The 18,118-nt window shown below is 42.6% G+C and overlaps 1 protein-coding gene across 1 annotated transcript in view; it reads right to left on the bottom strand.

The window, feature by feature from the left end:
* Positions 1–18,118, bottom strand: part of CPXM2 (carboxypeptidase X, M14 family member 2) — a 117,899-nt gene that overhangs the window by 62,522 nt on the left and 37,259 nt on the right. Inside the window, exon 4 of the mRNA XM_024751595.1 lies at positions 7,821–7,960. Within this exon, the coding sequence (XP_024607363.1) occupies positions 7,821–7,960 (140 nt within the window). The remainder of the gene's footprint in view (positions 1–7,820; positions 7,961–18,118) is intronic.

Genomic DNA, 18,118 nt, shown 5'->3' with positions numbered 1-18,118 from the left:
GAAACCGAGGCTTGGAAGAGTGAGAACACCCAGACCACCTACCTACGCAGGCCTCCTGTTAACATCTCTAAGACCACGCAGAGGGAGCTAGGGCCGCTGGGGAGAGACCGTGGTCTGAGCGCGCGTTGGCTGGAGAAAGGAGAGAGGGATGGGGGAGAGGGGAGTTAACACGTGAACAGTACCCTCCACCAAAGAAGGGAAGGAATCTTAAGAAAACAGCAGGAATGACAGACACTTGTAGGGTACTCACCACGTGCCAAGGACTCTCTTAACTGCCTGATGTGTATTAACTCATTTAATCCCCACAGCAATCCAGGCACTATTATCATCTCCATCTTATAGATGAAGGAACAGAGGCACAGAAAAGCTCAGAAACACACCCAGCCTCACTCTGGAATCTGAACTCTGATCCACTCAGCTATACCAGGTGAGGACCTGGACATCTGAACAGGAGGGACACCAAAGGAATACGAGAGCTGTGTCCCCACGGGATGTGGATTCTTTTCTCCCAGTGGTTATGCACTAAAGAGCCCCCTATGGTGGGCAGACACTGGGATGGGGGTGGGGGCCGTGCAGCCTCAGGAGAGGACAGTATCAGGACATGATCTGAGCGTTCTGAATGATGGAGTAGGGGCTGGGGATGGCAATCATGGAGAGCTTCTGATCTAACACTGAGGATTCAGTGGCAAACCAGAGCCAGGCCCTGTCTGCTCCCTGGGGGTGACATCAGTGCAAGTACAAGCAAATAACCAGGGAATCAAACAGGGCCAGGTGAGGACACAGAGCTACTGAGAGTGGGCTTCAGAAGGCTGGTCAGAGAAAGCCTCTGAATGCAGGGAGGCTGGTGCCTTCAAGCAGAGTAAATGGCAGATGCAAAGGCCCTGAGGCAGGAACATGCTTGCTTATCTGCAGAACAAAGAGAAGGCTCCTGGGCTAGGACTGAACGAGCAAAGGGAAGCAGGTCAAACAGGCAGTGGGAGCCAGTCCACACAGGCCCTGTGGGTGCAGGCATGGGAGCATTATGTGAGCCAAGCTGGACAGGGAACAGAAGAGAAGAAGGGTGAGTGCACCCAACAACCTTCTGGAGGGTTTCCTGGGGATTCAGAGCCAGGGGACAAAGACCCTGGAATAAAGCCGGGTAGAAGCTTTATCTCCATGAAGGAGTTCTAGCGTTGTTTCCTTTCCAGAGATTTTACCTTCTGAGAACTTATTCCTTAGTCACTGGCACCCAAAAAACCAAGTATGAGCCATACAGCCACAAGGGAGAGCTTTATTCAATTTCAAGTAACTATGCCTGCATTGTGGACACATAACACAAAGTGAAGAAATGACTGTGTGCCTGGCCTTCTACTTGAACTTGGAGATGTTTTCATTGAAACCCCTCCATTTTAGCCAAACTCAGCAGTTCAAAACCTGACAGTTCTCAAAGAGGTTAGAAAGGAGTATGGAAACTTCTGTCTCCCCCACCCTCCACAGGTGCCAAACATTTCATTTTGCCAATAACGGGGGGACGCAGCAGGACACGTGCTGAAAACACACGCACACTCTCTCCCGAGAAGACGGGTAGGTGATTTATGAAGCACCAGCGGCCTCCCTTTGAGCCCTGCTCCCAGGGGCTGCCGGCTGTCCTCCGCACTCCTGGCCCAGCCCAGCGCCCCTTTCCTCTGCGCCCTGGCACGCTGCTGCAGGGTTGGGGCCCAGACTGCCAAGGATCAGTCTCCAGGGAGTGGAAAACCAGATGGAGTTGACGAGAAAGGGAGGGACCGGGTGGATACTTCTCACTGTGGAAACCAGAGGTCCAGCCACTGGGCGGAGCCCCAGGCCAGGAAGGTAATGGGAAGGTTCCATCTCCATCCCTGGTCTCTGGACCAACATCCTCAGCCGCCTCTGATTTGCCTCTGCCTCTTCATTTTCCTTCTCACACAGACCCCACCATCTCTTCAGCTGTCTCCTGATCCCCCCTCCCGAGCTAGGGTCCAGGGCGTCTTGGAGATTCTCCCAACAGGGGCAGCACTGAGCAGCGAAGCCTGCAACCCCAAGATGCCCAGACACCTGCTCCTCTCCGGCCCTGACCCCAGTCATCACCTGGACGGCCCCCGTGCAGCCCTCAGGTGGCCAGTGTCCTCCCCTTGAGAGTTTCTACCTTTTCTGAAGCTTCCTCTTCCTCAGGGGCTCTGTGAACTTGACCTTAGCTTCTGGGGAATCAGCTCTCTGGCTTTGACTCCTTCCTCACCAGCCCTGGATCTCAACCTCACAACCCTTCACCCTTAACACGCCGGGTCCTACCAGGTCCCGTAATGCCCTTGTCCCTGGACCTCCTCCAGCTGCACTGCCACCAACTCTCCACCACCCCCCACAGGGGAGAAAGTGCCGACGGTGGCAAGCGGGACCATTACGATTTTATTCCATGAGCTCGGGGGACCAGCCCAGTCCTTTCTACAAAGGGACAGGGAATCTCCCTGGCCTTCTTAAGTTTCCAAGCCCTAAACCTGCCTCACTCACCGTCTGCAGAACACCTGCCTCCTACGCCACCAAGAATAGAAAACCCTCTGGTGTGAAGGCTCTGAATCCATCTCAGCACTTGCGCCCTGACTCTTCTATCTCGGGACCAGGAGACCCTCCTCCTTCCAGGTGAACCCCTGCACCCGTGTCAGCGCCACCCATGCCCCTTAGGGACCTGCCCCATCGGCCACCTGCCCCTCCTGTGAATACAGCTGTCTCCAGGAAACAGAGCAGCAAACAGGCCTTTCCTCAACCTTGTCTTTGTCTGCTTTGGGTACCCCACCTCCTCCTTTGCTTCACCATCAGAATTCTCAAAGGGGAAGCCCACACGAAGAATCTCGGCTAAGACTTTGCACCGACAAACAGAAGGCTGGGACTGTCTTTTCCACCATCTTTGTGTCCTCAGCCACTAGGCTGGCTCACAGCACACGCCATTCATCTTGCTCTAATTAGCCAAACTGCTTCTAAAAACTTCAGCCCGCCAGGCAAACCTTCCCCAGCCCGCACCTTACAAACCCATCAATCAAACCGCTGTTTCTCCTTAAGGACACATGTACAGACTGTCAAGAGAGGATGAGAATTGTCTTGTTTATTAAATAAAGTTTAAAACATTTGGTTATTTTAAATTGCCTGTATTTTGCCCAAGTTATTAGAAGCATCTATCCACCTCAGACAGAATAATTAACTTTTCAATCATCACATTGGTTATAACTGCAACACTCACAGATCTAATATACTTCCTGAAATCAGGAAAACAAAAGATTGGCTTTTACTAGTATATTAACATTTCTCTAAATTGCAATGTAGTGGGGAAGGATTGTTTATATTGGTGAAAAATATAAATTATTCAATATCATGAAAATAATTATATTTTATTACTTTCAAATAGTATGAATTATTTGAAAATTATTACAATAAGAATCATAAAGTTTTTCATCAACTTGGTTAGGAACTCATCCCGGACCATGGCTAAGCGTCGCGACCTGCCGTATCACCTTTCACAGGTCTGATAACAGACCTCCTACCCCCATCCCACGACGTGTACGGTGCCGATTCTAGTTGACCTGTCAACATACTGGATTCTTCCAGACTGAGAGCTCCCTGCAGGCAGGCCAGTTCTTATACAGAGTGCTTAGCTCAGAGAGCTCAATAAACAGATGGGAACAAATAAGATGATGGATGTTCATTTTAAAATACCAACCACAGAAGTTTTATAAATGAAATATTTTCATATTATTCTGAAATATATATTGTAAATCCAAAGTGCTCCTGTCTTCTAACAACCAGATAGATGCTACTTAGAAACAGCAACATCCATTTGGCCAACCCCCAAGAGCCATCACCCCATTTCCCCTCCATTTCTAAAACATCACCAAACAAATTGCAGCGCTCTGAGATTACGGTATGTCTGCCCATTTAACTAGAAAAAATGAAACTCTAATTCCAACTCTGCCATCGCTTGTCTTCGGTTGAATTCTACATCTGCCTGTTACCCTGCAGGATTCAAGAAGAAGCAATCCGCGCCTGGAGTGCTGGCAGGATTGTAACTTGCAGAGAGGCACCCGCAAGCTGTTTAGTATGCTTGTGACACAGCGATACTTTCATAACGCATCCTCCAGGGGTGGTCCTGTGAGGGGTCGAGGGGAGGGCCAGGCAGGCGATGCTCTCCCCACCACCATATTCACACGAAGCAGCCTCATCTGTCTGTATTTTCTAAATGTTTCCAGGAAAGACTTTATATGAAGGAAGGTCTGTGGCTAAAAATAAAGCTTGAAAACCACTGTTCGCTCTAGGTGCAGAGGGAAGCAAGTCCCACTTATTGAGCTCTTGTTACGTGCTGGGTAATTTTAAAACATCATAACATAATTCCATTTAACTTTCACCACATCTTTATGAGTTAGACAGTAGTTAACCCATTTTACAGAAGAGCATACTGAGGTTCAAAGAAGAGAAATCTCATAACCAGCAAGAGTCAGCCATGACATTATTCCAAAGCCACATTGTTTTATGTGCCTCCACCTCTAAAAATCCTTACCACTTCTCAGTCTACTCTTTCCACGTCCCCTCCCCTCTCCCCCTTACAGTTTAAGCCTGCTTTCAGTCATTTACACTCACAATTAATTAACTCATTACCATTCGGTGTGAATGACTCTTTGCCAATCTGCTACTTCCGTACAATATTCATTCATTAAAGAATCACTGATTGAGCATCTATTAGATGTCTGGTACTGGGCCAGGTCCCAGAGACACAGACTATCAAGGCATTGCCTCTATCAAGTTCTCACAGACCAGCGGGGAGAAATATGGAAACCAATGAATAGGAATATTAAAAGTGGTACCGTAGATGGCTGTACTGGGAACAGCACAGGGATAGAGGCCCTGGAGAGGGAAAGAAGGACAGCTACTGTCTTCCTTACTAGTGATTTCTGTGGTTGGCAAGCTTTCTGGTCACAGTACCTCCAGTGCCTCTGGGGCAAGGGGCTCAGACACCAAAATGTACCCGAGACTGTTTCCTCCTCACTCCTTAGTACAGAGTCCGATTCCAGGAGGTAAGATCAACTGAAACTCATCAGATTTCATTTCATTGTCCCTGACCTGAAATACATTTATACATTAAAAAAACTGACTCTTAAAAGCAATTCTATCCCTTGCCTCCCTCTTAGATGTTCCTGTCCCGGGCTTAGTCAAAGAAAGATATTGTTCTCCTGCAATTTTTTATTCACCCCAAACCCTCTTGTGTTTCCAGCTGAAAGGGAATGTAAACGGTACTCCTACCCTGCTCTTTCTTTCTAATCCAGTAATAACCCAACTACTGCTTCTCTAATGATACGGAGTAGACAGGTTAATATACAAGCATTAAGGTAGAATCCCTGCTCTCATCCTTACTGATGACCTCAGATCAGTCTTTCTTTCCAAGTTTCTATTCTTCTTGAGCAATTCAACTTTGTTTCTTCTAAAATTCTTGCCTTTCAGAATCTACACAGTGAAAACAATTGTTATGGTAATAAGCCGCTGATTACAGCAAGACACACCACAGAGCAAAAATCAGCATACGTGAACACACACGTAAGTGCTACTGAAAAGTAAAGTGAATAAAATGTGAGTAGCACAAATACATAACCAAACGTTGTCAAAATGTACAAATTATCCCCGCTCTGGAAATTTATTTGAAGGAAGGAATTCAAAGGAAGAAAAAAGTATATAAACACTTTCCTGTAAAGTATGTGATAGCAGAAAATTGAGACGGTGATAGAGGCATGGCTGAGTAAATTACAGGCTATTAAAAAGGATCATTATGAACTCTGAGTAACAGCATGAAAATGTTATGGATATGTTTTTAAATTAAAAATAACAAAATTGCATATGTAATATGATTACAAATCTGTAGAAAAATTATGTTTGCTTAAGGACAGTGGAATCACAGGTAATGTTTTTAAATGTTGTTGGAGGTTACAGTATTGTCTTTACGATAAAAAAAGGTTCAGAGGAAAACATGATGAGTCAGCTTGACAACTGTCATTTTGTAAGAAAGTCTCCTTTACGGCGACAATGACGGGCAGTTAAATGTAAGCACTGACGCCACGTTCCCTCCTCTTATCCTGGTTTTACTTATTTATTTATTTTTATTATTTTTTATTTTTTTTGCGGTACGCGGGCCTCTCACTGCTGTGGCCTCTCCCGTCGCGGAGCACAGGCTCCGGACGCACAGGCTCAGTGGCCATGGCTCACGGGCCCAGCCGCCCTGCGGCATGTGGGATCTTCCCGGACCGGGGCACGACCCCGTGTCCCCTGCATCGGCAGGCGGACTCTCAACCACCGCGCCACCAGGGAAGCCCTGGTTTACTTATTAACGTTGATCTTTCCAGGCATTAAAATGAATCTAATCAACAAAGACAGACTTTACGTGGTTGCCAACTGGTAATCAGTAAAACCTGAAAGGGACCAAGACATGGGATTTGAGTGTGCAGTACAGTCAGGGCAGGGGGAGGGGTGGCAGGACAGGAGGGCTCTTTGCTAACTAGGTCCACAGTCAGTTTCCTAATGTCTAAATATAAGGCATTTGTGCTCTTGGCTTCTCAGTGTAGACAGATATTAGAAGAATTGAAAATTTCTTGTTTAAATTAAGAGAGCACCCAAGGTCCTGCAGCCCCTCCTAATTCTTGCCTAACGCCCAGTCTCTGCATGTTCGCTGTCTACACAGCTTAAGCCACAGGACAACCCCACAGATATAGTCCTGCCTCTGTCTCCACCACCATCCCTGGGCTGAAGTGGAAAGGTTTTGTTTTGTTTACATATATATTTTTTGTTTATTGTAGTAAAATACACATAACATAAAATTAATCATTTGGAAGTATGCAATTCTGAGGCATCAAGTACATTCACACTGTTGTATAACCATCACCACCAACCATCTCCAGAAATTTTCATCGTCCCCAACTAGACTCCATGCCCATTAAACAATAACACCCTATCCTCCTCCGCCAGACCCTGGCAGCTACCGTTCATCCTCCTTTCTGTCTCTATGACTTTAACTGTTCTAGGAACCTCATGGAAGTGGAATCATACAGTGTTTGTCCTTTTGTGTGTGGCTTATCGCACTGAGCATAACGTCCTCAAAGTTCGTGCATGTCGTAGTGTGTGTCAGAATTTCCTTCCTTTTTAAGGCTGAATAATATTCGGTTGTATACACGTACCATGAGATGAGTTTTAAGGAGCTACAGCCCACCTCTCTTGGGACTACTATTATTACTGACCCAGCCCTGATCCCAAGCTCAATTCTGAAAAATGGGCTCTTCCGTCTCATTGTCAGGCCCCAGACGGACTCCTCCTTCAATTCTACTCCTCCTCCAGTGGTTCTTTATTTGGGAACCTGCTTAGAGTTCATCTTTCTTCCCAGAATCTGGAAGATTCATCCCTTCTACCCCAGGACAGTGGCTGGAGACCATTACCTGTCACTCACTGCTTGTGCAGGGTTCCTACATTAGGCTGTGTTCAGCCCACCAGGGCACCAGTAGCTCGCCCCAGATCCAAGATGGCAGCTGCCTGCCTACCCCGCCTGAGTCTGACAACACCTCTGTCTCCTCAGCCTAACCCATGGATCCTTCTCTCTGCTCCGGTATCAGGGAAGGTGTTGATCCAACAGATGCACCTCCCCAGCATGTCTACAGCAAGGCCAGCCTCCTGTCCTCACTGCAACTTTCTTCCTTTCTATCGCCTATCCCCAGATACCTCTCTGCAACCTCCCTGACCCTGTCTAAACTCTAGAACTTTAGACTCAAGGCACAGAGTCTAGGAAGCACGGGTCCAGCCACACTTACAGCCAGAGCGAGTTCCTCCCTTGAGTGATGACGCCAGTGAACTTGGTCAGACGTCTGGCATCCACTTCAATCCACTGATGGAGGTCGTTCCTTCCCGCGCACCACGCCCCGTCGTAAAAATCATTTTCATTAATACCTGCCTGAAAAGAAAGAGAGGGGTGCTCTTCACTACTACATATAAAATAGATAACTAACAAGTACCTACTGTATAGCACAGGGACTATGCTCAATATCTTGTAATAATCTATAAGGGAAAAGAATCTGAAGAAGAATATACATATATACATGTATACGTGTGTGTGTGTGTGTGTGTGTATCTGAATAGCTTTGCTGTACACCTGAAACTAACACAACACTGTAAATCAACTATACGTCAATTTAAAAAGAAACAAAAAAAGAGAGGGGCGTTCTTCAAAAAGACCCAGAATAGAAGAAAATTAAGACAAAATTTTTTATGAGATTTTGAGGAAGGGGGTTGGGAGGAATAGAAGAGAATGAGGAATTGGAAAAAAAAAAAAAAAAAGTCATTGTGCCCTGAACTCCTTATTCTAAATCATAAAAAGGAGTTGCTTATTATTAACAAGCTGGAAACATTTCAATATGATAAGTCCTCCTCTTGCCCAGTGTAAAAGATGAAATTTAATGAGTTCTATTACTCATTCGTCCAACAGACACAGACCGTCTCCTACATACCAGCCTACACATGCCAGGTGCTTGGGGTACAAAGGTGAATCATCCCCTCCTAGAATCTCAGGATCCAGGCAGGAAGAAATACATGAAAATAGACGAATTAGAACATAATAGGGAATGTGTTATTTCAAGAATAGGAGCAAACTGCTATGGGAACACTCAAGCCTAGCACAGCTAACTTGGTCTGGGGGAGACCACGGACAGGAAGTCCCAAGTCAGAGATGATATTTGAACTTGGAGTTGAAGGTTAAATTTATCTAGTGAAAATTTATTTATTAGCATTTAAGTCATTTGATGTGTCTGAGTGTCAGCTACTACTACTACCAAAGATTCCCTTGATCTGAATTTACAAAGTATGTGAAGTTTCTGTTCTGGAATTTTCCCTGTATTATTACCATGTGAAGAGACAATGCCCTGACCTTAAAAAAAAAAAAAAAAAAAAGACAAGTGAGCCAGGTGAACCTTTCTAATTTACTAAGATCTTCTCTGCATGAATCCCATTTTCCTATGGTTATTTCACAAGTGCATAATCAGGGGAAAAGAAGTCTGAGTGACAGTCAACAGATAAGAATGATAAGCCAGTCTATCTTCCCTACCTCTGAGTACTCTTCAGCTCAAATTCTTACTTGTAATGGCCAACACTGATGGGAAGCTCAGAGCTCAGCTATAGCAGAGGAACAGCTTGGCTAAGGGTCCCATTAGCGGAGCTCATCCATCACTGCACCAGCTAACATAAGCCTTGTATCAGGACCAACACAGCATATGCATTCCCAGCCCATTCCTGAAACAATCTTGAAACAGCTTTGAGAGAATGTCAGAATGCTAACATATCATGGTCTTCTAAAAGCACTACCATCTCAAATGAAGGTGAATTAAAAAACTGTTGGTCTACATTCTCCAGAGACCCAAGCTCTCAGTGAGCCAGCACCTCCATGTGTGATGGTACACAGGGTGTCTGCGATAAGGACCTAGAGGTGCTGCAAGGTTCTGCCTTCTAGAGCCATCAAAGAAAAGCTAAATTTTGCAAGTGTGTGTTAATGGTCCTACCTGTGCTTCAGTGCATTTTGTTAAAGCGATGACAACTCTTAAGTATAGCCTCTCATCTCCCAACATTACCAGTCAACAGGGAGATCACCATCCCAGCCTGAGGGCTATAATAACACAATTGCTCCCTTTCTTCATCTAAGGCACTTATTCCCCCAGTGGAGGAGACCTGAAACCCATTAACGACCTACAATATCACAATTCATCTTCTTTCAAGAAACCATAATACACACTCCGTTTTTGTTGTGGTTCCTCTTTTCTCATAAACTGCCCATGAGACTGGTGCTTAGAACAGCTTAATTTATTAAAATTAACCTTCACCTTGTCTTTGCTATATGCCAAGTAGTGGCCCCGGCAACAGAAATACAAAGGTAGATGACACAGGCTGTCCTGCCTTCCTGGAGCTCAGAACAGGCAGATGGACTGAAGTCCCCTCACGGTGCTTGTGTCCTGGTGTTGGCATCTCAAAATCACCCACTGCACAGTGCGTTGATTAAGAGCTTGTGCCTCTGAAGTCCTTTCTGGGTGTGAATCCCAGTTCTGCAACTTTCATACTGCATTAATTCAGGCAATTTGCCTAAATGCTCTTCTGTGCCTCAGTTTCCCCATCTGTTCAAGTGACAGGATGCTGCCTGTGCTTTCAACAGGGCCTGGCACTTAGAAGCATGGGCTCAAAAAGAATTGAACACTCAGTAAATGCTAGGTATCAGTACGCCTAAAACAATGAATATTTGGTAAATCATGGAAATATGGGTGTTTTAAGAATGATTTCACACTGTACAAAATTCCAGGGAATTGCAATACTATTCCAGTTCATTGGTGTCACATTTTCTATAACCTCAAATATCCAGAATAGTTATAAAATCTGAGAAAAGAGGAGGCCCACTGTCTAAAGTTCTTAACAGGAGTCCACGTTGCCCCCTCCGAGGGATATCTGGCAATATTTGCAGTCATTTTTGGCTGTCACAACTCGGGGAGGTGTGTGCAACTGGCAACTAACAGATGGAAGCCAGGGATGCTGCTAAACATCCTACAACGCACAGGACGACAGCACCTCACAAAGAGCCGCCCGTCCCCAAATGTCAATCACGCAGAGCTTAAGAATGCCAGCTTATGGGCTAAGCGGACAAGAAAGAGCCGCCCCACAGCCCAGGGTGTTCATCCCTACAGGACCATGAAAGCTTGGAGCAGCTGTCCTCGGGTCATTCGCCAAAGTCTACTGACTGGTACCTGACATTCAATTTACAGCTCCCGTTTTTGCCCGTCTGGATAGTTTGCTTCTGCTGCCAATCTCAGCTCTTCCTGAGCACCCCAGACAGTCAATTAAACGTAATAAGGTGTCAGGAGATTGAAGAGCCCTTCCTGAAGCTGACTCTTTGGGAAATGACAGCCACCTCTGCAAAATCAATGATACATTTATAAAGCAAGCATCTGGGAGAATTCAATGAAAGAGGAGGTACCAGCCCCAGAGATGTCACCAAATTACACCAGAATGCCAAAAATGATATCAATAAAATGTCTGCTACTGTAGGATGTGCTCCACAAAAATGAGGCAGAACACCAAAAAGAGGAAGATATCAGACCCAGAAAAAAAGCGTTCCGACATAGGAGGGACTTCTCAGAATGATGGTGAAGAAGTCCCGAGATACTAGTGATGTAAAAGACCCAGAAAGCAACCTATTCAGAATACAGCAGGTCAAAGGGATCCTGAAAGAATGTCTACAGAAACACAAAAGAAACAAAAGTCAGACTGAACATCATTGAACAGATGTGACCTTATAGAAAGTTATACTGAAGGGTATTTTACAGACACAGACTATTGCAGGGCGTGGGGAGATGTTTTTAAAAACATGAGCAGTTCCAGGAAAACAAAAAGTTGTCAAGAAATTAGATAAAAGAAACGATTTCTTGGCTCAAAACTAGAATAATTCTTGGCTCAATAGTAAGCAATATTTATAGTCATAACAATGAAAACCTCAAATGTAAATTTATCCAAAATCTGAGATGCGACTTTATTGGAAAGATTAAAGAGGGGTAAAGGAGTGATTTTAAAAATGAGCTGAAATTCTCATCTTCCGTAATAAGAATTCAAAAGATAAAGTCCCAAATTTATATAAACCAGTACATATCAATATGTGCATATTATTTAGAAATCAAGATTTAAATGTCCAAAGAAACAATTTAAAAGAGTTGGAAGTAGTTGCCCCATTCACAGCATTCAGGGGCAGTCAGGGGGTGGGGTGGAATGTGGAATGCCTCAACAGGAACTACTGTTTTGTTTTTGTTTTTTACAACTTTACTAGGAATAACTGACAGATACATATGAAAACAATTGGGGACAGTCACAGAGACCTCTGGGACAACATTAAATGCACCATTTTAGGGGTCCCAGAAAAAGGAGAGAAAAAGAAACGGTCTGAGAAAATATTTGAAGAGATCATAGTTGAACACTTCCCTAACATGGGAAAGGAAATAATCAATCAAGTCGAGCAAGTGCAGAGGTATAACTGACAGATACAATTTAAAGTGTACAACATGATGATTTGATATGCATATACATTATGGAATGATTACCAAGATCAAGATAATTAATGCAGCCGTCACCTCTGGTGTTAACTCACTTTTTTGTCTGTGCGGTGAGAATGCTTAAGATTTAACTCTCAATAACTTTCAAGTATTATACAATACTGTATTATTAACTATAATCACCATGCTATATGTTACATCCTTTGAACTTATTCTTCTTATAACTGAAAATGTATACCCTTTAACCTACATCTCCCCATGTCCCCTCCTGCTCAGCCCGTGGCAACCACCATTCTACTGTTTATTTGTTATAATCCTTTAATGCTTTGATTTCTTTAACTACTTGCTCATAAAACTGATTAAAATAAATTTTAATTTTAATGAGGAAAGGAAAGGAGATACACAGATATAAATAATAACCGATATACAACCTACTTTTAAAATTATTCTTGACTAGGCACTCTGATCTGAAGTGCCAATGAAACTAGACGAAGCACAAAGAAAAGAAAAAGAAAAGCAAGCTGCAAACCCTCTGAAAAAAATGCCTCTGCACCTCTAGCTTGTGCGGAGGTTGGTGTCTTCAGTGGAGTCTCCTACTGCAGGGGGACCTTCAAGATGGCAGAGAAGTAAGACGTAGAGATCACCTTCCTCTCTACAAATACATCAAAAATACATCTACATGTGAACAACTCGTACAGAACACCTACTGAACGCTGGCAGAAGGCCTCAGACTTCCCAAAAGGCAAGAAAATCCCCACTTACCTGCCGTGTGGCTGACAGGGTCTTGGTACTCTCGCCTGGTGTCAAGCCTGAGCCTCCGAGGTGGGAGAGCTGAGTTCAGGACATTGAACCACCAGAGGCCTCCCGGCCCTACATAATATCAATCAGTGAGAGCTCTCCCAGAGATCTCCATCTCAATGCTAAGACCCAGCTCTACCCAACGGCCAACAAGCACCACTGTTGGATGTCCCACTCCAGGATACACCCTATTTTGGGTCACAAATCAAGCCTTGGTAAATTTAAGAAAATTGAAATCGTATCAAGTATCTTTTCCAACCACAACACTATAAGAATACATATCAATTACAGGAAAAAAATTTAGAAAATACAAACACATGGAGGCTAAACAATACTCTACTAAATAACCAACAGATCACTGAAGAAATGAAAGAGGAAATCAAAAAATACCTAAAAACAAATGTCAATGAAAAAGCGATGACCCAAAACCTACGGGATGCAGCAAAAGCAGTTCTAAGAGAGAAGTTTATAGCAATAGAATCCTACCTCAAGAAACAAGAAAAATCCCAAATAAACAACCTAACCTTACACCTAAAGCAATTAGAGAAAGAAGAAGAACAACAAAAAAAAACCCCAAAGTTAGCAGAAGGAAGGAAATCATAAAGATCAGATCAGAAATAAATGAAAAAGAAATGAACAAAACAATAGCAAAGATCAATAAAACTAAAAGCTGGTTCTTTGAGAACATAAACAAAATTGATAAACCATTAGCCACATTCATCAAGAAAAAAAGGGAGAAGACTCAAATCAACAGAATTAGAAATGAAAAAGGAGAAGTAACAGCTGACACTGAAGAAATACACAGGATCATGAGAGATGACTACAAGCAACTATATGCCAATAAAATGGACAACCTGAAAGAAATGGACAAACTATTAGAAAAGCACAACCCTCCAAGACTGGACCAGGAAGAAATAGAAAATATAAGCAGACTAATCACAAGCACTAAAACTGAAACTGTGATTAAAAATCTTCCAACAAACAAAAGCCCAGGACCAGATGCCTTCACATGCAAATTTTATCAAACATTTAGAGAAGAGCTAACACCTGTTCTTCTCAAACTCTTCCACAATACAGCAGAGAGAGGAACACTCCCAAACTCATCTACGAGGCCACCATCATCCTGATACTAAAACCAGACAAAGATGTCACAAAAAGAAGAGAAAACTACAGGCCAGTATCACTGATGAACATAGATGCAAAAATCCTCAACAAAATACTAGCAAACAAAGCACATTAAAAGGATCATACACCATGATCAAGTGGGGTTTATCCCAGGAATGCAAGGATCCTTCAATATACACAAATCAATCAATGTGATACAGTACATTAACAAATTGAAGGAGAAAAACCATATGATCATCTCAATAGGTGGAGAAAAAGCTTTCGACAAAACTCAACACCCATTTATGATAAAATCTCTCCAGAAAGCAGGCATAGCGGGAACCTTCCTCAACATAATTAAAGGCCATATATGACAAAACCACAGCCAACATCTTTCCCAATGGTGAAAAACTGAAACCATGTCCTCTAAGATCAGGAACAAGACAAGGTTGTCCACTCTCACCACTATTATTCAACATAGTTTGGGAAGTTTTAGCCACGGCAATAGGAGAAGAAAAAGAAATAAATACAAAGTAAGAGAGTGGCATGGACATATATACACTACCAAATGTAAAATAGCTAGTGGGAAGCAGCTGCATAGCACAGGGGGATCAGCTCCGTGCTTTGTGACCACCTAGAGGGGTGGGATAGGGAGGGTGGGAGGGAGACACAAGAGGGAAGGGATATGGGGATATATGTATACGTATAGCTGATTCACTTTGTTATACAGCAGAAACTAACACACCATTGTAAAGCAATTATACTCCAATAAAGATGTTTAAAAATAAATAAATAAAATAAAATTATTCTTTAATTATCCAGGTGTCTACACAGCACCTACTATGTTCTAGGCGTTATGCAAAATGCTTTGCTTTATGGCACATATAGAAGACTGCGAATCTCAAAGTCACTCTGCTGCTGTGAAATCATTGATCTCCATTGTACATATTTCATGATCATGGGCTGCCTCTATACAGAAACATCTGGAAGCAAATTAAAAAGTTATATCCAAGTGAATGTAACTAGTTAGTGATTCCAGGATAATTAAAACAGCTGCCTGCCACTTTGCAAAATAGCCTAGTGCTATTTGGACAGAAACAGAAAAAAGTAATAGTTATTTTTAAATACTTTTGAGAAAAAAATATTAGAAGCAGAGGCTGAAACGTCATAGTTACCGACGAGTTAGCTCCTTTGGAGGCAGTGGTTACCTAAAAATGTTAGATGTGACATCTGATTATTATAGGTAAGTAACTAATCTCCCATAAAAGGCCATAACGTGGTCTGAATACCTACCTTCAGTAAACCTCTGTGATAAACCCATAAAATTACCTGGGTGCAAATCAGCTGATCCTTCTGCAAATTAGCAGAGCTCCCTGCTAGTTCAGGCCTTAGTCACCAGTAAAGTTGGTTAAAAAGAAACAATCATTGTTTTTGAAGCCATTTTGTAAACCCCAAACCAATTTTTAAAAATTTTCTTGCACTGGCTAAGGAAACCAATAAACATCTAGAGTATGAAATTAAAAACATTTAAAAGTAAAATCTATTAGGGAATTCCCTGGCGGTCCAGTGGTTAGGACCTTGTGCTTTCACTGCTGATGCCCTGGGTTTCCTGGATTGGTTTTCCTGTTTTCTCATTTTATATAAATGAAACTTTCTGTAGCTACTCTTTTGTGCCTGGCTTCTTCCACTCAATGTGAAATCTGTGAGATTCATCCATATTATTGCAGGTAACAGTAACTTACTCCTTTTCACTGTTGTATAGTATTCCACTGTGTGCATATACAAATGACTTATCCATTGTAGTGGTGATGGACATGTGGATTATTACTATTTGGGGGTATCATGAATAATAATGCTATGAACCTACCTGTACATGTCATTTGTACACATATGAATGCATTTCTTTTAGGCATAAGAGTGAATTTGTTAGATTAACAGGTATGAGAATGTTGAGCTTCAGCAGATACTGCCAAAGAGATTCCCAAAGTGGCTGTGCTATTTCACAATCCCAGCACTGTATAAAAATTTCTATTGCTCCACATCTTTGCCCACACCTGATATTGTCCTTTTTCTTTTTTTTGAATTTTTGAATTTTATTTTATTTTTTTATACAGCAAGTTCTTATTAGTCATCAATTTTATACACATTAGTGTATATACATGTCAATCCCAATCACGCAATTCATCACACCACCATCCCTACCCCCCCGCAGCTTTCCCCCCTTGGTGTCCATACGTTTTTTTCTCTACATCTGTGTCTCAACTTCTGCCCTGCAAACCGGTTCACCTGTACCATTTTTCTAGGTTCCACATACATGCGTTAATATACGATATTTGTTTTTCTCCTTCTGACTTACTTCACCCTGTATGACAGTCTCTAGACCCATCCACGTCTCAACAAATGACCCAATTTCGTTCCTTTTTATGGCTGAATAATATTCCATTGTATACATGTACCACTTCTTCTTTAACCATTCATCTGTCAATGTGCATTTAGGTTGCTTCCATGACCTGGCTATTGTAAATAGTGCTGCCATGAAAAATGGGGTGCATGCATCTTTTTGAATTATGGTTTTCTCTGGGTATATGCCCAGTAGTAGGATTACTGGATCATATGGTAATTCTATTTTTAGTTTTTTAAGGAACGTCCATACTGTTCTCCATAGTGGCTGTATCAATTTACATTCCCACCAACAGTGCAAGAGGGTTCCCTTTTCTCCACACCCTCTCCAGCATTTGTTGTTTGTAGATTTTCTGATGATTTGTATAGGAATGCAAGAGATTTCTGTGCATTAACTTTGTATCCTGCAACTTTACCAAATTCATTGATTGGCTCTAGTAGTATTCTGGTGGCATTTTTAGGATTCCCTATGTATAGTATCATGTCATCTGCAGTGACAGTTTGTCTCTTGTAACATTCTTTATTTTAAAGTCTATTTTATCTGATTAAAAGTCTATTTTATCTGTTTTAATTTTTGCCAATTTGATTACTATGTGTCTTGGCGTGTTTCTCCTAGGGTTTATCCTGAATGGGACTCGCTGCGCTTCCTGGACTTGGGTGGCTATTTCCTTTCCCATGTTAGGGAAGTTTTCAACTATAATCTCTTCAAATATTTTCTCTGGTCCTTTCTCTCTCTCTTCTCCTTCTGGAACCGCTAAAATGCGAATATTGTTGCATTTAATGTTGTCCCAGAGGTTTCTTAGGCTGTCTTCATTTCTCTTCGTTCTTTTTTCCTTATTCTGTTCCACAGCAGTGAATTCCACCATTCTGTCTTCCAGGTCACTTATCCATTCTTCTGCCTCAGTTATTCTGCTATTGATTCCTTCTAGTGTAGTTTTCATTTCAGTTATTACATTGTTCATCTCGTTTGTAATTCTTCTAGGTCTTTGTTAAACATTTCTTGCATCTTCACGATCTTTGCCTCCATTCTTTTTCCGAGGTCCAGAATCATCTTCACTATCATTATTCTGAATTCTTTTTCTGGAAGGTTGCCTATCTCCACTTCATTTAGTTGTTTTTCTGGGGTTTTATCTTGTTCCTTCATCTGGTACATAGTCCTCTGCCTTTTCACCTTGTCTATCTTTCTGTGAATGTGGTTTTTGTTCCATAGGCTGCAGGATTGTAGTTCTTCTTGCTTCTGCTCTGATATTGTCCTTTTTTAAAAAGCCATCCTAGTGCCTATCACACCTCGTTGTGATTTTAATCTGTATTTACTTGATGACTAATGATAAAGAGCACTTTTTACTATGTTTATTGGCCATAATATTGCTCCATAACCATAGCAGGGCTCCAGCATGCTGGCTTTGCTTTAGTTCCTCAAATATATCATATTCTCTCCACCACAGGGCCTTTGCACACACTGTTCTGTTCAACCTGGAATTCTCTCCTATCCCCTCTGCCAACTCTTCATCTGATAAACTCTTAACTTCTAATCCTGCTTCACATCTTGTAGCCCATCCCCAGGAAAGCCTTCCAGATTTCTAGATTGAGGCAGGTTTGTTGGGCATAGCAAACCATGGTGTTATGGGTTGGATTATGTCCTCCAAAAAGATATGTTCAAGCCCTAATCCCTGGAACCTCAGAATGTGAATTTTTTGGGGAATAGGGTTGTTGCAGATGAAATTAGTTAGGCAATG

The sequence above is a fragment of the Neophocaena asiaeorientalis genome, unplaced genomic scaffold (genome assembly GCF_003031525.2).
Source record: "Neophocaena asiaeorientalis asiaeorientalis breed wild unplaced genomic scaffold, Neophocaena_asiaeorientalis_V1.1 scaffold108, whole genome shotgun sequence".
Taxonomy (NCBI): Eukaryota; Metazoa; Chordata; class Mammalia; order Artiodactyla; family Phocoenidae; genus Neophocaena; species Neophocaena asiaeorientalis.
The sequence above is the reverse complement of the archived record's forward strand: the minus strand, read 5'-3'. Positions and strand labels throughout refer to the sequence as shown.